We start from the raw sequence: 21,181 nt of genomic DNA, 5'->3' as shown, positions 1-21,181 counted from the left end.
GGTTGTTCTCCAGATTTCTTGGCACAACTTGGTGAGCACATCCAGGGCAGCATCTGTTAGCTGAAATACGTCAATTGGTATACCATCTATTCCCAGAGCATTATTTTTTGCCATTTCCTTCAAAGCAGCCTGAACTTCTTCTTTCATCACCATAGGCTCTTGCTCATATGTTGTTTCATGAAATTCTTCTGCGTCTGTCAATTCCTTTCGATACAGTGGATTATACAGATACTAAATTTTCATTTGTTCATACTAAATGTACCATAAGACAAACAATGAAGGCAGGGGAAAGAAAACTCATATTTGACCTCAAGTAGTAATACAGGTTACTATATAAATATATCTAATGCCAGCAGTTCTCAAATTTCCACTTCAGGTGACATCTGGCAATCTCTGGAGACCTTTTTGGTTGTCATAATTGAGTGTCAGGGTAGTGTGTAGTGCTTCTAGGATCTAGCGGATAGAGGTTAGAGATAGTCTTGATCTTACACAGAAAACCACTTACAACAAGGAATGACCCAGAGTAACATGTTAACTGAGCAGGGGCTGAAAAATCCTGCTCTGTGCCGACTGGAAAATACTAAGCAACAGGTAGGATACCTATCTAGCCAAGTACACTTCTATTCAGAATTAATCCGGAAACTACAGTGCTTGCTGCCTGGCTAATAAAAGTGTAGAGGTATAAAAAAAAAATAAAGCCAGTTAAAAATATGAATTTGCAAATACTACAATCAAAATGATGTATTTTAATATTAATTGTTATAGTGGATATCAACAAGTTGGCTTTCAAATAAACAACACATATATGTAAACGGTATCAAAGTCTAGATACATCAAAGAAATAATTCACCATTACCAAGTGGGATTCATAACAGGTATGCAGGGATGGTTCAACATAAGGAAAACAATGTAATTCATCACATTAACAAAGCAAAGACCAAGAACCACATGATTCTATCAACTGATGCAGAAAAGGCCTTTGACAAAATCCAACACCCTTTCCTGATTAAAACACTCAACAAAACAGGATTAGAGGGGAATTTCTTCAATACAGTAAAACATATTTATGCAAACCCGAGCGCCAACATTGTTCTTAATGGGGAGAGGTTAAAGGCCTTCCCTTTAAGAACAGGAAATAGGCAAGGATGCCCACTCTCACCTCTCTTATTCAATATTATATTGGAAGTCTTAGCGATAGCAGTAAGAAAAGAGAAGGTAATAAGAGGTATCCAAATTGGCAAAGAGGAGGTAAAATTATCCCTCTATGCAGATGATATGATAGTATATTTAGAAAACCCTAAAGATTCAGCAAGAATACTATTGGACATAGCTGACCAATTCAGCAAAGTAACAGGATACAAGATTAACATACAAAAATCAGTTGGATTTCTCTACAGTGACAAAAAGAATACAGAACCGGAACTAAGAAAAACAATACCCTTCACAATAGCTAATCAGAAGATTAACTAATTGGGAGTAAATCTAACCAGAAGCACAAAGAATCTAGTCAAAGAAAATTATAAAATATTACAACAGGAAACAAAGAGAGACCTGGAGAAGTGGAAGAATATCCCTTGCTCATAGAAGACTCAATATTGTGAAAATGACAATGCTACCAAAGGCAATTTACACATTCAATGCAATCCAACACAAATACCAATCCCATTCTTCAACGACATGGTAAAGGCATTCTCTAGTTTAATTTGGAATGGAAAGAAACCCCAAAAAAGCAAAGCACTCCTTAAAAATAGAAAAAAGGTAGGAGGCATCTCATCCCCTGATTTCAAATCCTACTACACTGCTATGGTAGTTAAGACAGCATGGTATTGGTACAATGACAGGCACATAGATCAATGGAATCGAATTGAGAATCCAGAGATCAACCCATCTACCTACGGTCAACTGATTTTTGACAAGGAGATGAAATCAGTTAAGTGGGGAAACGACAGCCTTTTTAACATATGGTGTTGGCAAAATTGGAAAAGTATCTGCAAAAGACTCAAGCAAGATCCACACCTCACTCCATACACAAAACCCAACTCTAGGTAGATCATGGAATTAGGACTAAAACCAAGGACTACAAACTTCATTAAAGAAAAGCTTGAAAGGAAGAACTCTAGAAGTCCTAATCCACAACATAAACAGTCTTCCAAGCATCCTGAAAAATCTACAACTAGAAGATAAAATTGTTGAATGGGACCGTCTAAGAATCAAATCCCTATGCACATCCAAAATCTTCTCCAACAGGGTAAAAAGGAAAGCCACAGACTGGGAAAAAGCATTTGGTAATGACACATCAGATAAGGGACTTATATCTAGAATTTATAAAATACTTGAGTACCACAAGAAGATAAACAATCCAACTGAAAAATGGGCACAGAATATGAACAGATACTTCACTAAAGAAGACATTCAGATGGCCAACAAGCACTTGAAGAAATGTTCAAAATCCTTAGCTCTAAGAGAAATGCAAATCAAAACAACTATAAGATAACATCACATCCAAGTAAGAATAGCAAAATTAACAGAACACCAAGCAACAAATATTGGTGAGGTTGTGGAGAAACTGGAACCCTTATTTCACTGTTGGTGGAAGTGTAAAATGGTGTAACCACTGTGGAAGGTGGTGAGGCGCTTTCTCAAAAAGTTGCAAATAGAAATACCATTTGACCCAGCAATTCCACTACTGGGAATATACCCCAAAGAGACTGTAACTATCACCCAAGCAGGTATATGCACACCCATGTTTATCGCAGCTTTGTTCACAATAGCAACGAGTTGGAAACAACCTAAGTGCCCATCAACAAATTAATGGATAGAGAAGCTGTGGTATATTCACACAATGGAATACTACGCTGCATTGAAAAACAAAGAACGCATGCAATACTATTCAAAAGGGGTGACCCTGGAGGACATTGTGCTGAGTGAAATATTTCAGTCACAAAAGGACAAATACTGCATAGTGCCACTGTTGTAAAACAGGACTGACATCGGAGTTGGGGGGGGGACTGAGAAATATGGGATAAATAATGTATACTGCATTGAAACAGATGAGGGAGAAAACCATTTAAAAGGGATATATGATTAGGTATTACTGTCATTAACAGGAGTCCAGAACAAAAGGTGCATATTGGAATGGACCTGGGGGGAGGGATTGTAAAGCAATGAAAGAATTTTTCTTTTACTTTTTTTTTTTCAAATGAGTTGGTTTAATTCCAGGTGGTACAGAATTCTGGGCATAATGAAGAATGAAGATTCTGACAGGATTCTGGATTCCATTTACTTTGACTGCACAGACAGCTAAGATTGGAATGGCTGAATGAGAACTGGAGATGGACCATCATAAGGTTTCTTCTTCACTGTGGTAAAAGATGTTACAGCAGAGAATCCAGATGTTTTAAAAAAGAACGGAAGTAAGGTTCATCATTGCCTCAGTCTTATTTTTTGCCAGATTTCTTAATTCCCCCCGTGGCCAGGGGACCTTTGCCCGCGGCCTTCGCTTTTAGCTCCACGAGTTTCTTCTGTTCTTCTTTTTGTTTCTGCTTGAAAGCCTTATCTCGTCCATCTCCTTGGTCTGCTTCTTGGGCTGTTTCAGGGGCTTCTTCTTACCACCTTCGCAGCCAGACATGGCACCGGCCGCCCCTTCCCCAGACCTCTTTCTTTTACTTTTTAAAGAGAAGAGTGTACTGGGAGGGGAGAGGGGTAGGCAGGGAGAAAAGTGCAACAATGAATGAATGGAAATCCAAAGTCTCTGTAAATTTGCATTAAAATTAATAATAAATTTTTTTTTTAAAAAAGGTATCAAAATCTAAAGTCAGTCATTGCCATGGAGTCAGAACCAACTCTGAGCTGAACCTCCAGCAGGAGTTTGGAGGATGTCACTCACACAAGAGACTGCCTATCTTGTGCTCATAGTGCAGCTGGTGGATTTCAACTTCTAGAGAGGAACGGCCTTCGGGTTAGCAGCACAATTCTCTACAGACTATGCTATACAGTCACTTTATAGTAATCTAGGAGTTTTAAATAAAAGTATAGTTAAATATCATCTTAAAAGAAATAATAACTTAAGATGTGAGGTATGGAAAGGGAAAAATAATCTCTAAATCTCAGTATTTTTTTAAAAAAGAAAATCTAATTCATAACAGGCAGCAATTACTGAGAAATCCACATATGTCAGGGTCAAATCTATGCATTTTAAGTGTGTTTATAATTTCATTCTCATGACAATTTTTTGAAGTAGACTTTGCCGTTTAGGAAACTAAAGCCTGGAGAGGCAAACATCATATCTAGATCATACAACCAGTTCTAGTTAAGCAAAGATTAAAACCCCAATCAAGGGAACTGGAAAATCTCTTAACTGGCACACTATGTTTTCTGTTTCATCTATTTACACTTACTAAATCAAATTTTTTTCTTTAAGAGAGGCTAACATTAGCTAAATTAAGATATTAATTTCATCATCAACTTTCTTAGATAATAAACACAAAAGAAATCCCGCCCCCACCCCCCCGCCCCCGGGCCCTGTGGGAAAAGAAAATTTTTTAAAGACATAATTCAAGCAAGATTAATTTGCAAATGCAATCGAGTCCAGATCCTTTGGTAGGACCCCTTAGCTGTAATATACCTCAGGATCATCTGTGTAATCAAACATTCTAAAGATGACCCGTGGCATTGGGTACACGGAATCTTCTGTGTGAGGAGGTGGAGTGAAAGGTGGCAGATTATGCTGGAGAGCTTCACACAAGATGCTGTCAAAGGCAAGATAAGGTCTCAGGATGTGCCGTTCTTGCCAATGATCCTTCTTCAATTTCTGAATCTGGGCCCACAGGCAATCTAAATACTGAAGAAAGATTAACTTTTAATAGTATATACTCAGACAAGAAGAAATAATATTTTCGTAAGTCATTACCTTCTAAAATCGACAAACTAATTTAATTATAATTAAGTATAGGACAATGAAACAGCCAATCTGTTTTGGGTTGTTATGCTTATATTTCTCAAATCAGACACTGAAATTAAAAACTCTTTAACTTTACGATACCTTGATCCAGAGACCAAGGGAATATTTGTCAAAACACCACTATATATGACAAGAGCTATTAAAAGTTGGCAGTCCTGATGTGAAATGTGGGAACTAGTTTAAATGGAATGATCTGAGTACGTTTACAAAGATAAAAACTTATTCAGGAGTTGGCCAAGTATCTGAATCACAGGAAACTGAAATCACTTTACCTCTTCTTGAGGATGTGGTTTATCTGCAGTCCATACTTGTAACATGGGTATATGGGTCTTTTGGCGTCTTCTAAACACAAAAATGACAGTCTACATTAAGAATTCTAAAAACATGAACAGATGCTCAGTTGCTTTCATCATTAGTAAAATGCAAATTAAAGCTACTAAATGACAGTTTTCACCTATCAGATTGGCAAAGACTAAAAGTTTTTATAATATACATTTTCAAGTATAAGGAAATATGTAGACATATACTGTTGGCAAAATGATTAACTGGTATCATCTCTCTCAAGTCAATTTGAAAGAGTATAGCCTCTTTGGAAAGTACTCTGACTTGACTGTCAATGTTTAAATCATTCAGACATTTCAACTCAGTAATGAGTGTTCTAAAAATTTACACCCTCTACAAATATACTTCCACAAATGTACAAAGACATTTACTGTAACACTGTTTTTCACAACAAAAGACTAAAAATAACCTAAGTATTTACCAGTTGTTGCTGTGTACCACTGAGTTGGAACTGACTCACAGCTGACCCTCCAGCTGATCTTCAGAGGCAGTAGCAGAGACTGCCCATCTTTCTCTCACAGAACAGCTGGTGGATTTGAACAGTGTACCTATGCATTGGCAGTTCAGTTCCTTGCCAGTAAGCCACCAGAGCTCCCTATTTATCAGTTGCTGCTGTTCTTAGGTGCCATTGAGTCAAATATGACTCAAATGAAAGAAATAATAGTACATTAAAGCAATGGCATTACAAAAAAAAAAAGTAGAAAAAGATCTCCCAGAAGAAACTGAAGAAACAAAAACTTATGGCTTGAGAATAAATACATCATCAAATAAAATGGAAAAAAAAAAGAAGAAAAAGTAGAATTATGTACTTTTATTCAACAAAACCCAAATTATAAAGTTATATAAATGATATCCCTTACTAAACAATAAAAAAAAAAAAATACTACGAGCTATGCCCTTACTTCAGATAGTTTTCAGTGTTGACAAAAATGCGGTCCATCTCCGCGTCTTTCTTTTCATACAATTCCTTTCCAACCCAGGGCAAAGATGACAGAAATGCATACACATACCAATCTTGTCGGACCTAAAGAATTTTTTAAAGGTAAGTTTAAGATATGTATTAATGGAAGCTAATAAGAAGTAAAACAAGAGACTAATGCACAACATTTCTAATTTTTCTGATATATATGTTCGCATCTCATTAGACATAATCATTTGAATGAACATACAACTAGACTTGAGAGCCTATCATAGTATGTCAGCTGGTATAACTTTAGATATTATGAGTTTACAGTGTAAAAACTTCTCTTATTATTAATAGTTCTTTTTTCTCCTTAGTTGCTATGGAGTTAGTGGTGACTCATGGCGGCCTCACAGGTTTCAAAGTAGAAATGCTCTCTCTAGGGCAGTCATCACGGAGTCCTTTCAAAAGCAGATTATCAAGATTTGCTTCTGGTGTGTTTCTGAGGGGGTCCAAACCACCAACCTTTCTTTCAGTAACACAGTTCTTACCCATTCAGGGCACCCAGACACTGCACTAAAAGGATACCAGCAAAACGTTTCTGTGACTGTGTATACAAACTTCAGAACTTCTTACCTGAGGCACATCTTCTTCCTGAGTCACGCTTACAAAGTTTTCAAACATAGCAACCATCGATGGGGCAGCTATTACATGACAGTTCACAAGATCAGACAAAAATCGAACCTGTTGTATAAAATAATTTCTGATGTTAAAACTGGTTAACTAAAAAAAAAAAAAAAACAAAGCAACACTTTAATGGTCTAAATCAGAGATGTGAAAAATGGTAGCCTGAGGGCCAAATTTAACAAGCTGTTTTTGGCAAAGCATGAGAAAGGGAAAGGGTTTAATTTTTTTAAAATGCCTTAAAAAAAACCCTTATATACAAATCACATAAATTTCAAATGTTAGTGTCTATAAGTAAACTTAATCGGGAAGGTTATGCTCATCTGTTTACATGGTAAGGCTGTTTTCGTGCTACAACAGCACAATCAGTAGCTGTGGCAGATACCTCATGAAGGAAAATGCTATGTACTTTTACAGGTTTCTGTGTTACAGTACACCGAGAACGAAATATACTGGTATTATACAAAGAACTAAATACCAGACTAAGTATCTTAGCTTCTTTAAGCTACAAACTCCTTTCCCATTTGTCTATAAAGAAAGTTTGGCTAGACTACAGAAATGAAGATGACTTTCTGAAAAGGTATTTATTGGGTATTCTTTGTGTGCCACTGCTAAGCAATATTCCTGCCAAACAGAAGTTCGCAGAGCAGCCGACCAGCATGATCTCATCCCACAGGGGGATGCCTATACAACAAGGTAAGCAGAGTGCTGAGGAATGATGGTGAAAAGAGTAAAAAGCATTATTAAGAAGGTAACAACTGGGCTAGGTCATGAAAGATGAGTATTTTTCTCAAGGTGACAGCAAAGAAGACATTTTAGACAGAAGGATTCTAAAAGGGTGTGTTCAGGAATCTACAAGTAATTCTGATAAGCCAGGAAGGCGCCTGGCTGGTGCCTGGAAAGTGTCTGGCTGGCTCCTGAAAGACAGCTGGCCAGTGCCTGGAAGGCAAAACAGGAACATACTGGGGCAACCATAAAGGGTCAGGCTAAGGAGTTTCAATTTAATTCTAAACCTGATGGTATCCAAATGTGTTGGGTTGTATACTTTTTATCAGTAACAAAAAGAATATGTCTAGACATTTCCAACACATGTGTATTATTTAAAAGATGTAATGGATGACAGTCAATTTATGGATCCATTTAAAAGAATAAGAGTTCTACTACGTATTTTTTGTATCCTACTGAAGGATCCTCTGCATTGGACTTTAAGACTAGCCACTGTAGACACTGTGAAGGAAGAGAAGTTTTAACAGACTGACATGAACAGAACAAAGCTTAAAAAAAAGATCACAACACATGCAAAAAGATTGGGTAAGAGGTTACAGAGACATGAGGAGGAATGTATGTACTATTTCAGAGATCCTAGAGGCAAAGGAGAAGAGATGAACTAAAGAGATATCCAAGAAACAGAGCTAACAGCTATGAGGCAGAAATGGAAGAAAAATTCTCAATTTCTAGACGGGTTACCCAAAAGACAATGGCCACTGTGTGGGTACTGTTTGGATTAATGAGAGGACAGAAGGAAAGGAAATTAATTTAGGGAGTTCCAGCTAAATAGCTACCAGCCACTCAAGTAACATTTGGAATCTAAGTCTACATCTAACAGTTACTCTTGAGATAGATTAAAGATTTGGCAATCATAAAAAAATAAAAGTCACCAGATGCTCTGCTGGAGAAGGAGGGAGCTCCTGTACCAGTCAGATCTGATTTGATGGTACACGTAAAAATAATACAATAAAAATTTTTAAAAAAAAGAGTATAAAAAAAATAAAAATAAAAGTCATTGAAGCTTTGCCAATATTCCAGGAGAGTGATTGAAGAGACAACACAAAATGAGAAAAGAACCCTGAGAAACACAAATATTTAAAAGGTTAAGGAAAATGACTGGTTTAAAAAAAACCCCAAAACCCCCCAACAGACAAAGGAATAAAAGAGAAGTAGTAGCAGGAGATTCTGAAAAGTGGTACTGCAGGAAACCAAAGGAAATGATACCGTAAAAAACTGTATGCTAACTGGAGGTCAACTAGTAGTTAAAATGAAAATTAGCCACTGACTTAGTAATGAGCCCTGGGTATATTTGATGAGAATGGTTTAAAGAGGGGCTGCTGGAGTTAGTAGTGGAGACAGTATTTCAAAAGAAATGATTTGACTGAAGTTCACTTAAATACTGCTCCCTAAAATAAAACCAAACCAAATTAAGAACTTACCAAATATACAGCTTCATTATAGTTGTTTGCTTTCAATGATTCTTTAAGTTGACGAATCATGGCTTCTACAAATTCTCCACCAAAATTGTAGTTCCTGGCATTCAGTAGTCCAACCAAAGTTGTATAAATTGTCAACTTCTCAGGTAAAAGACGGGCACTGAATTGAGAATCCAGTACAAGAAAACCCAAAATTATGGCAGAGTTAGGCTGCGGAATTTTAAATTATATAAGCCATTTATCATTTCATACACTTTGGAACAATATTACATTTAAATGTGTCTTTCTGGGGAAAAAAAACAACCACACAACCAAAACCAAAACTGCCACTGAGAAGAAGATATGTCACCATTTTTACATTAAGTTCTAGTTAGTTCATCCGAGAGTAAAGAAAGCAAAAACACTCACAAAAATTGCAGTTAATAAACTGAAAGAAGTTTAACTGAAACTAGACCAGTTTTTCTAATTACAAGTTTTATTTGGTAGAACCCAAGAGTACTTTCACAGGAAATGGTTTCTACAGTTTAATCTGGGAAAATGCTGGTTGAAGTAAGTTTCTTTAAAGTGAAAGCATTAAAGGGATCCAGTATTCAGTATTTCTAAACTTATTTAATCAATATGATAGGACAAGAATTCTACTTCGAAAAATACTATTTGTTTCAGAAAGATACAGAACTAAAACTAGTTTCAACTGAGTTAGTATTAGTTAAGCTGAGGAATCCTTAACACGTAGTAAACTTTCTTTACATTTTAATTTGCTTGCCCTAAAGGTTAATTTTCATTAAAGCTATTGAGAAAATAGCGATGAGGATTACAGCAATCTTAATTTTTAGAAAATGCAAATATTGCTTATTTTAGGAAGTCTTTATGTATTAGTTCAAAGAAAAAAGCAAACAAGAATTCATGATGCAGCAGGAAAAAGATTTTATTTTGTTCTTCTAGGGTATCTGGTAGAGTATTGGGGACAATTTAGGGCTTAAAAAAATCATCTGCATTGCAGTGATCAGCTCTCCACCAAAATTTCCCCAAACCAAACAATATTACTTAAGTCCTAAAGAAACAAAAATAAAAATCATTGTCTCCAATACACATTAAGCATAAATGTTACCCTTCATTTTAATAAATACTTTTAAATGACATCAGAGCAGATCAGTGCTTCACTGCGCCAGTAAGGTCTAAGTTGCTATCCTCATCAGAGAAACGGTTTCATGTTTTCATGGTTGAATAACTTTTCCCACTCTTCTTTCTTTATAAATAAAATGCTTATAACTGTATTAGCTAACATAAGTTAGGAAAAATGTATGCACATTAACAGTTTCCAAAGCAAAGCATCTTGAGTCTTTAGAGATGGGCTGTTTTCCAACTGATTAGTTCTCTGATTTCCTAACTGGTTAAAAAAGATAAGAACCTATTTATTTAAATGTGCATGTTTTAAATTTTTTCCTGAATGTTCAAGTATCTACTCTCTCATTTTAAAAGTTAAATAATTGTAAGATTCTAAGAAATAAAACATATGGAAAATGTTAAATTTTAGTTTTATTTATTACTAAAAAAAAGAATCACCAGTGGGATCCATGTAATTTCATCTGCATACATTTCCCTGCAGAAGGAAGAATCTCCCAAAGCCTTTAAAAGTAGATAATACATTATCACCTGGATCCATAAATCTTTTGCATACATACACTGTACAAAGAAGCCTTAAGATCTTGCTCTTGTAGTTGGGAAGATCAGCTTCCAAAACACCAGCTAGGCCTTCTAGGTTGCTCTCCAAAGAGCAGGCACTCTGTAGAAGATATTATATACTGTACTTACTCAGCAACTGGAGAATTAAAATACAATTTCCAAGTGGTGATGATGATGATAAAATAATAATAATAATAAAATAATAATAGTTTTTAAAAGGTTGTACATATGCAGAAGGCACTATGATAGGTCAATTTAACTAGTTACTACTATTCAGAAATCCATGAAAACAGAATGACGTGAAAAAGTAGGCAATCTAGCATAGCAGATTAAGTATTAGGAAGACAGGTCACCAAGTACTCTATTCCATCTCACTAATTCACTTTATAATGCCACAAACCACTTTAAGTATCTAGGACTTGGCTGGTCCTTTACTACTCAATTAAGAGGAGTATTCCTTAGGCCCTTTCTAAGCTCATGTTCTATAAGAATTACTAAGAAGTATTTAGCTTGAAATTATCTTTATCTAAGGGGTTTTAATATGCACACAATCTGGGATACAGATGCATAGGAATAAACATTTTACCTAAAACCTAGTCACAATTGTTGGCTTCAGTAATCAAAGCAGAATCAACCACAACCCCAAGGTCACCACACAATGCCCACTGCAGTACAGACCTTTTCTCCTACTTTGCATATTAAAGATTCCAAGTGGTCTTCAGTTTCATTTGCATCTGAGGTCTTTCTCCTTTTGTGAGGCTGTCCCCCTGTTTCAGTAATTAAAAAAAAAATAGTATTATATGACAAATCCACTATTACACATTTCAGCAGAATTTCCAGACTAAAAGAGACTTAAGAAAAAAGGCTTGGTAATCTACTTTTGAAAATCAGCCAATGAAAATGTTATGAATCTACAACTGATCATGGGAATGGTGCAGGAAAAGTAACATTTTGCACTCTGCATTGATCTTGCCATTGGTTGGGGAGTGATTCCATAGCACTTAACAAGACTACACAGTACTGTAGTTGTTAGTTGCTGTCAAGTAGAGGATGACTACTAGCAACCCTAAGAACTACAGATCTGAATCCTGTCCTATCCTGTGCCATCCTCACTATCTCTGATACACTTGAGCCCACTGCTACAGTTACTGTGGCAACCCACCTTGATGGGGTCTTCGTCTCTTTTGCTGGCCCTCTACCATTCAAATCATGACATCTTTTTCCAAGGAACAGCCTCTGCTAGCAATGTCCAAAGTATGAGAGCCAACCAAGAAGCACTCTGGCTATACTTTTTCTAAGACAAACCAGATTGTGTTTTTGGCAGTCTATGGGATACTCAAGGGACTGGTCCTTGGAGAGGGACATCATGATTGGGAGAGGGGAGGGACAGTGCAGGAGAGGAAGACCTTCGATGAGATGGATCGATTCTGTGAGTGGAGTGGTGGGAATGAGTGTGCTTGAGATGGCAAGGTTGGCACAGGATAGAACAGTATTTAGGGCTCTTGTATATGGGGTCGCTATGAGTCGCAGGCGACTCGCAGGCACATAACAACAACAACAATGGAATACTCAGCATTCTTCTCCAGCACCACAAGACAAAGGCATCAATTCTTTTATTCTTATTCATTGTCCAACTGCCAGATGTACAGCAAGTAAATAAAAAGACCCTGGCCTGAATCAGGTGCACTTTAGTCTTCAAACTGACATCATTGTTCTTCAGTAGTTTGGAGAGATTCCTGACAGCAGACTTACCCAAAACATTATATCTTATCTCTTGACTGCTTGTACCAAGGGTGTTGACTATGGATCCAAGCAAGACGAAATTATTAACAGTTTCAATCCTTCCTACTCCATCAAATGATCACATTGTACAGTGGCCCAGTGGTAAGGATTCTGCATTCTTGATGTTAAGATGCAATCCATGCTTTCAGTAAACAAGGCTGTGTCATACACATAGTGCAGATTGTTGAGTCTTCCTCCAATCTGGACGTCATGTTCTTCCTCATGCAGTCCTGCTTCATCAATTATTTGCTCAGCATATAGATTGAACAGATATAGAGAAAGGATTTATCCTTAATATAAGTGTTCCCTTGTACTATTTGGACAATTGCTTCTTGGTCTAGATATAGATTTCATATGAGCACAATTAAGGGTTCTGGGATTCTTATTCTTCTCAATGTTAGCCACAATTTGCTGTGATCCAGTCAAAGGCCTTTGCATAGTCAATTAAACACAGACCAACATTCTTCTGATATTCTGTTTTTAGCCAGGAATTATTGGATATTAGCAGTGATCTTGCTAGTGCCATGGCCTCTTCTAAACCCAGCTTCAACTTCTGGAAGTTCCCTGTGAATGGACTTTTCTAGTTGTTTCTGGATGATCTTCAGCAGTATTTTGCTGGCCTGTGATATTAATGATAGTACTAGGATACAGTTTATCACAAACAATGAAACTAAAACAACACACATATACACAAAAGTCATAAGCACTGTTCAAATAACTGGCAAGAAAAAATTTTGCTTTAAGAATCCTTGATACAAAAGTAACAAGGTTAATCAGCTCTAGTCTATTAATTGTGCTGAGAATCTGTAGTAATAACGAAAATATGCAGTTGGGTACAGGGTTATCCAGGAGCTATCTAATATCTAACTTCATTCTTCAGATCTGTGTAGTCAAAGCATCAGAACTATTTTTGTAGAGTTCATAATCACTTACTTGTCTTCTGATACATTTAGGGTGAAATGGACAGTAACTCATAAAATACTACCTTGCTATTCTGAGCTTGGGGTGTTACAAAGTATCTCAAATGACAGAAATGATCTTCAGATACCACATAAAATGTTGTCATACAGACAGGAATACTCTAAAATGACAGGGTAAATCATTCTGCTTTACATGTTAGCCCCTTTATCCATCATTACACTGTTTTTAATAACCACTGGATAGAGTTGTGATAAGGAGGTCTGGCTCACTGCATTTCATGTTGTGCTACCAACCAGAAGATTTTAGCAGTTCAAATCCACCAGTGGCTTCTAAAGAGAAAGACAAGTAGTCACTTCCTGTAAAGGTTTACAGGCCTGGAAAACCTGGTAAAAGGTGACTGAGTCATAAATGATTCAAAGGCAGCAGGTATGGATAGAACTGTGAAGGGATGACAATTCCAAAGGAGTACGCTGCCTGAAAGCTGTGTTATAAGAGAGTTTATAATCCGTAAAGTTGTAGAAATGTGGCATAATGTGGGTAGTAAACTTTATTCTCAAATGTACATCAAGCTTAAATCACAGGATTTATTATGATTCCATCATCCAAAGAGGCTACTTTAAGCACAAAGGTCTTTTCCAGGATTTACTTATTGAAAAATAACTGCATATTGGATGTAATGTCGGCCAGGACATCAAAATCCTGAAATAGAAGCTATTCTGTCCTCCAGAAGACATCAGGCAAGAGCAGCCAGGGATGCTGCAAAACACCCCGCACTGCATGGCACAACTCCTAACATGAATGGATAACCCAGCTCAGAGTATCAACAGTCCTGATGCTGAGTAACCATGTTCTAGAGATAAGACATACTAAGGGAGCTCTTTAGAACCAAGTTCCAATTATGCTGGAGGAACAGACCTGCTGAAAAACTGGCTAAATCAGAGCTGTTTTAAACAAACAAAAAAGCCCCTCAATCATCTGTTCTTTTCTCTCCGGCTCCAACCTTTTATCCCACCCCCATAGCCTTGCTAAATTAACTATCCAGCTGGCTTGTTCCCAAATCCGTTTAGAATCACACTACAGTCATTCTAACCACCCTCCAGGCCTTCTAGTAAGCTTACAAAGGGGAGACAACACTGCCAGGGAAAAAAGGGTAGGATTTCTAAGGAAAAAAAATACGATGTCCATATATGTATACAATTGTTACTTTTCTACTACAACCCCTCTATTCCCACTTGCCCCTATTTTGGTTATAATGAAGGACAAATTTTAGAGAAAGGAAGGAGCTAGAGGTAGGCAGTGTTCTGTTCTCATCAGTTGAGACTGAGGTGAAAGTAAATATAATTTAAACTTCAGGACAGTATCAGGATATTGAACTCAGGAAGACCTGGGTCAGAACATGAGGAAATGGAAATGGAGTAAAACAGGCTAAAATTTCATAAATTTGTTGGATTTGGTGTAACCTTAAGAAAATATATTGCTGTTAGATGCGATTGAGCTAATTCACAGTGACTTCATAAACGAAAGTTAGAATCTGTGCCCAATCAAGTATTATCCTCCTAATTTCTCCCAGGCTCCAGGCCCCCGTCACTGTGTCACAGTGAGGATCTTTCCTCTCTTTTGCTGAACTTTCACCTTTCTAAGCCTGATGTCTTTTTCCAAGAACTGGTTCATCCTGACAATATGCCCAAAGTATGTGAGATAAAGTTTCACCATTCTTGCTTCCAAGGAGCACCCCTGGCTGTCCTACTTCCAAGAAAGATCTCTGGCAGTCCATGGTGTATCTGTGTCAACATCATGAACAAGGGCATTAATTCCAAGGGTTTTTTTTATTAATTTTTTAACATCTCTATAGTACCTACCAATACAGGAAGAGTTGTCACAGTAAAATACAACTACATGCCACATCATCTCCCAAAATAGCCTGAGATTATCTATAAGCCTTAAACAAAAAATATCCCAGAAGTCTTGAAACAAAAAAGTAGCATAACTAGCAAAAAAACACCTGCCTTGAACATTACACTCTTTTAAGACATCTCTATATGGATTATCAAACTGACAACAACGTGAAAGATAGTTAGAAAACTTAGGGGAGAGTGAGTTTTTATTTAAGTAAGAAACAATTCAGAAAAGAAAGGTAAGGTCACACAATTCAAAGAATATTATCAGTCACTGAATTTATTTGTGGAAATTTGAATTCATACATGTTTTGCTGCGTACATTTACAACAAAATTATATTTTTAAAAAAAATTTTGTTTGCTTGTTATGTTAACTTTGTAGTTAAATGCTCTATCACTAGCTACACTGCACGTCAACTTAGAGAAAATAAAGCCTATGCTGCTGTTTATCAGCGCCATCAAGTTGCAGCCAACTCATATAAGAAGTTGTATATCACATGGGAGGAAACGACTAATTTTTCTCCCAAAAAGCAGATGCTGTTTGGGAGAAACCACTTGCCTTTGGGTTGGCACCAAAACTCCTTACCACTAAGTTACTAAGTTCTATAGGACAGCAATGAATAAAAAAAGTGTATCAGAAACCTCTAATTATTTACATCAAGTTGCACCAGTTGGTGTATTCCTATTACATTTAACAATCAAGTGCTTTATTAAATTTTCTAAGTAAAATATAAGACAGACTATAGAAAATGGAATAATTTTTCCTTAATTTTCACACTTACGACTCTTGAAACCAAAACACCCTGTCTAGAATTTCTTACTTATATGCTCTTGTCAACAGCTGTGGGGTCCCCCCCCCAACCATTCACATAAAAATCCTAAATACTTCTAATTATCCTGGGTGTTTTCACAGAGACATTTTAAGGGTGTCCTAGAAGAGAAGAAGAAATGGTGGAGAAAAGCATAAGAACAAAGAAAATGGGAAGCATGAGACTCAAGTTCTCTAAACTCCAGTGATGATTTCGAACAGACTGCTATTCCGATTAGTCAATTCAAAGTACACAAAAGTTATTTCTTGTGCCCTGAACATACTTTATAAAGGAAGGCTATGTGTTAAAATTTGCTTTAAGTAGGGGAGCTCTGGTGGCCTAGTGGCAAGGAACTGCAACTACTATCCCAGAGGCTCATGGTTCGAACACACCAGATGCTCTGCCGGGGAAGGAGGGACAATCTCTTCCTGTACCTGTCAGATCTGATTTGATGGCTCGCGCGCACGCACACACACACACACACACACACACACACACACACACACACACTTACACTTGCTTTAAGTTAGCACCTAGGCGGCTCTGTACAAATCTGGTGTTTCTAGGAGACAGTGAAAGACATGTGATTCTGCCCTTACCTCAAATGGCTTCAATATCCAAGCAGAACACGAACTCACTGTAAAATTATTTTCTGTACCCTGAGGACATTTGCCATTTTTAATCACTACTTAAGTATTTACAGCTAAAAGGGAAAGGAGTTGGGGAGGACCCCAAAACAACCACATCACTAGGAGCCATTTATGCGCATTGTTACACATAAATCTCACAAAACCTAAAAGATGTAAAGAGCATTGTTCTATTTTGTAGGTTAAATTGGAAAAGAGATAATATACTGAAGCAAGATCACAAAGCAAATGGTGGGGGTTTTGCAGGTAACCTGAATTCCAATTCCAAAGTAGAGCTTCAATTATCATGCCACATTCTACTATTAGCACTATTACAGTTGGTGTCACTTTGTGTTTGTGAATGTGAGTTCCTGACTGATTTTCCAATGCTTCCGTGTGATGTCAACATCTTCTGCTGGCTTTTTACCCCTAGAATGCTCAAGTTTTTATAATGGGGACATCATGTTCCCCATGAGCACAACCACTCAGACGAAGCTGAGAACTCCAAACATCTTAAGACCGTTCCTGGTAGCTTTCCAGGACTCTCTCTCCTACACGATTTTATAAAGTTTGTAGCCAGTTCAAGATTTAAAGGACTAGTGACTGATCTGCTTATTTGCGATCTCTTAGGGTGATGAGACAAAAGCATTTCCCTGCAGTTTGAAAGAAGACACATCAGATAAAGGTTAAGGAGCAGAGAGCTCGGGCTATATTAACTTATCTGATCTTTCAATCACTGCTTTGTTCCTATGCTACAGCAGTCTTGAGAAACAGGGTCATTTTCGTGGTCATTCGGACGTGAAGGTCTAAGGGTTTAAACCAGCCTCAGGCTACTAAGTGGGTGCTGCTAAGAAGCTGCGCAGAGACCTAAGTGCCTAGGGCCAAATTCTTAGAGATCAGGAGTCCTGGGAGATCGGGAATCCGTCAAACCTGGGCTCCCCAAAATCTGCGGGAACTTGGGGTGGTGGTGAGCGGGAGGCAGTCGCCTTAGCGGACCACACCCCCGCTCTGCCATCCTGGGAGGCTGGGGCAGCGATCCCGTCCTCGGGGAAGAGTCCCGTCCTCTTCTCTGGAGCCCCAAAGGCCTGCGAAGTCAAACCTCCGAGCCCACCCCGGCGCGGATCGGCGGTCACACTCGGCGCACTCACCATCATTCTCATCGCTGTGCCGCCGCCGCGACATCCCGCCTTCGGGAGCACCTCGGAGCCGAGACGCCGGTGAGGAATCGCGGCAGGAACCGTCCAGCAGCCGGACGGCGCGAGGACAGCGGCGAAGCGCGCGGACCCGTAGGCGCGCAGGCGCACTCGCTCACTCCAGATCTCGGAAGCACGAGGGGGAAAGGTCAGCGGGGCGCGCTCCGATGCGGGAGAAGAGGTGCGTGGAAGCGAACTGAGCGGCAGGCGTCGGGTTGGCACGCAAATATCTCTCTAAATCTTTCCCCGCCTCTCGACAGTTTCCTCCGCCCGCCCGCCGCTCTACGTCCTTCCGGGGCCTCGCAGAAAGCGCAGTCGCCCCAGCCAATCAGAGCCCGGTCGGGGCGAGCCACACTCTGGATTGGGCTGGACTCGCACGTCTCCGCCTCAGCCTCGGGCCCGCCCACTAGCCCTTTCACTGGTTTCCCGGCAGCCCTTTCGCCATGGCCTTGAGACTTCCGGAGCGTGGTGACGTCGGCCCGTTCCCACGTAAACACACTGTCCCGCTTGTAGTTTCCAAGTTAAACAAGTGACACTTGGTAACGGGCACAGTTCAGTTAAGAGAGACCCAAGAAAAGATCAGACTGGCGGGTATGTACTCTTTTAACTTCTATTTCCCTTCTTTTGCCTCCTCGGGAAAGCTGAGAGGCTAGGCAGGGCCTGGCCGCCCTAGGTGCGGGGTCCCTGGATAGGAACGAACTGTACCGCCTTCGGCGATGGCAGGGTTTACCCTGGCATGATCCTCCTTGTTCTGGGAGTTGCCATCTCACCCCTCGTTCTTACGAGTTTTGTTACTTAAGAAGGAACGAGTTAGTCGTGGTAGGGTAGTAGCGGGTATGTTTGTGCATATGACCATCTCTAGCCTTGAGTCCTACGCATGCTAATCTGCTTTGTCCAAGACCATATGAAATTTCTAAAATACAACTCTCTTGTTTCATCTCCTAGCCTAACATACTGCTCCTTCAGGCTTACCTATTTCAAGAAATGACACTATTCTAGTTGCTTAACTCCAAAATGTAGGTTCGAATCATTCATGAATTTGCCTTTTGCTTCACTTCCACATTACAGTCACCTTGTATCTCCTGCTAGCTCTACTTCCAGAGCAAATCAGTAATAGACACACATCTCTCCACAGTTTTGCTTTCCCCCAGAGTCACCTCACACTGACCAATGTCAAAACCTATTGGCTTCCTCAAGCCTTTGTCTGCAGTCTTTACCTGCACAGCAGCCAGAAGGATATTCTTAGAAAGTAAATCTGACCATGCTACTGCTTTGCTTTAAATTCTTCAATACCTTTTTATTACAAACTCCATAGCATAAACTATTCTCACGTTGTCCTGTGCTTCAGCCACCCTCAATATTTCTTTTCCTTCGGTAACACGAACTTGGCTCCACCTTAGAAAGTCAGACTCGTTTCTTTTCCCCCTTTTTTATTTTTTTAATTAATTTTAATGAAAGTTTACAGGGACTTTGGATTTCCATTCATTCATTGTTGCACTTTTATCCCTGCCCACCTCCACCCCACCAATTTGCTCTTCTCTTTGAAAAGTGAAAGAAAAATTCCTTCATTGTTACAAAATCCCTCCCTCCAAGTCCACTCCACTATGCAGCCTTCATTCTGGACTCCTGTCATGACAATAATACCTAATCATATATCCCTTTTAAACAGTTCTCTGCCTCATCTGTTTCAGTGCAGTGTACATTATCCACTTTTATTCACTCAACCCTGTTGTCAGTCCCATTTTACAAGAGTGGCACTATACAATATTTGTCCTTTTGTGATGGAGATATTTCACTCAGCATAATGTCACCCATTCAGGGTCACCCATTTTGCATAATATTTCATCAGTTTCTTATTTTTCAATGTCGCATAGTATTCCATCGTGTAAATATACCACAGCTTCTCTATCCATTCATTTGTTGATGGACACTTGGGTTGTTTCGAATGCTTTGCTATTGTGAACAAAACAGCAATAAACATAGGTGTGCATGTATCTTTTTGTGTGACCGTTTTGATTTCTTTAGAGTATGTTCTCAGTAGTGGAATTACTGGGTCAAATGGTATTTCTACTTGCAACTTTTTGAGAAAGCACCTACTGCCTCCCATAGTGGTTGCACCATTTTATACTTCCACCAACAGTGAATAAGTATTTCTGTTTCTCCACAACCTCACCAGCACTTGTTGTTTGCTGTTCTGTTAAATTTTGCTATTCTGACTGGGGTGAGTTGCTATCTCATAGTTGTTTTGATTTGCATCTCTCTTAGAGCTAGGGATTTTGAACATTTCTTAATGTGTTTGTTGGCCATCTGAATGTCTTCCTTGATGAAGTGCCTGTTCATATCCTGTGCCCATTTTTTCACTTGGGTTATTTACCTTTATCTTGTTGTGATGTAGACTCATTTCTTTCTTTGCTGGAAAGTCTCTACTCCTGAAGCTTTGCATGGCTGCTTTCTTGTCATTTAGGTCTCAGCATAAACATCAGGTCTATAATGAAATCCTCTCTGGCTACATGATCTAGATTAGCTGGTCCTGTCACCTGGTCACACTACTATTTCACTCATTTGCACATTCATTGATTCACACAACCAATATTGTATTTTTCACAACATTTATCACAACAATAGCATCGAAGCCTTTGGGTTATGTTGGAGAAAGAGGACAAACTGTCAAAAGTGCAAACAAGTATGTCTTGGAGAAGGTGCAACCAGAGTGCTCCTTAAAGACAAAGATGGTGAAACTTTGTCTTAAATACTTTGGCCATGTTGTTAGGAGGGACCAGTCCTTAGAAAAGGACATCATGCTCACGAATTCCTCCATGCTCAAGTCCATTGGTTACTGTCACTCTGTCAGTCCATCTTGTTGAGGGTCTTCCTCTCTTTCGCTGACCTCTACCTTTCCTAGGTAGAATGATGTCTTTTTCTAAGGTCTAGTCAGGGACCAGTGGGAGAACGTGCTCCTGGGTGGAAGGGAAGCTGCACACTGGGCAAGGTCACCTCGGATAATAGTTCGGGCCTGTGGCCCTCGGGCCAGAAAGGAAAACATAATCTACACAGGAGTTCTACAGGACACGTCACCTTCCCTTGGAGACAGTACAACTAAACTTAAGAGACACTGGTCAGAAGAAGAAAATGTCAGCAGTTGACGTGTTTGGAATCACTGAAGCCAAGAAAGCTTAAGAT

At 38.8% G+C, this 21,181-nt stretch overlaps 2 protein-coding genes across 2 annotated transcripts in view; one reads left to right on the top strand and one right to left on the bottom strand.

Moving 5' to 3' along the window:
* Positions 1-18,044, bottom strand: part of NCBP1 (nuclear cap binding protein subunit 1, 80kDa) — a 44,445-nt gene extending 26,401 nt beyond the window's left edge. The window contains exons 1-8 of the mRNA XM_006886869.1: positions 17,957-18,044; positions 11,453-11,541; positions 10,774-10,874; positions 9,095-9,251; positions 6,840-6,947; positions 6,205-6,326; positions 5,233-5,302; positions 4,625-4,840 (exon numbers count right to left, since the gene is read on the bottom strand). Of these exons, the coding sequence (XP_006886931.1) occupies positions 4,625-4,840; positions 5,233-5,302; positions 6,205-6,326; positions 6,840-6,947; positions 9,095-9,251; positions 10,774-10,874; positions 11,453-11,541; positions 17,957-17,990 (897 nt within the window). The 5' untranslated portion in view covers positions 17,991-18,044. The remainder of the gene's footprint in view (positions 1-4,624; positions 4,841-5,232; positions 5,303-6,204; positions 6,327-6,839; positions 6,948-9,094; positions 9,252-10,773; positions 10,875-11,452; positions 11,542-17,956) is intronic.
* A 522-nt stretch (positions 18,045-18,566) lies between these two features.
* TSTD2 (thiosulfate sulfurtransferase (rhodanese)-like domain containing 2) overlaps positions 18,567-21,181 on the top strand; it is a 24,269-nt gene continuing 21,654 nt past the window's right edge. Inside the window, exon 1 of the mRNA XM_006886962.1 lies at positions 18,567-18,592. The gene's annotated coding sequence lies outside the window, so the exon portion shown is untranslated. The remainder of the gene's footprint in view (positions 18,593-21,181) is intronic.

The sequence above is a fragment of the Elephantulus edwardii genome, unplaced genomic scaffold (assembly GCF_000299155.1).
Source record: "Elephantulus edwardii isolate Elephantulus edwardi_28Jun2011 unplaced genomic scaffold, EleEdw1.0 scaffold00052, whole genome shotgun sequence".
Classification (NCBI taxonomy): Eukaryota; Metazoa; Chordata; class Mammalia; order Macroscelidea; family Macroscelididae; genus Elephantulus; species Elephantulus edwardii.
Note: the sequence above shows the minus strand (reverse complement) of the source record. Positions and strands in the feature narration are given on the sequence as shown.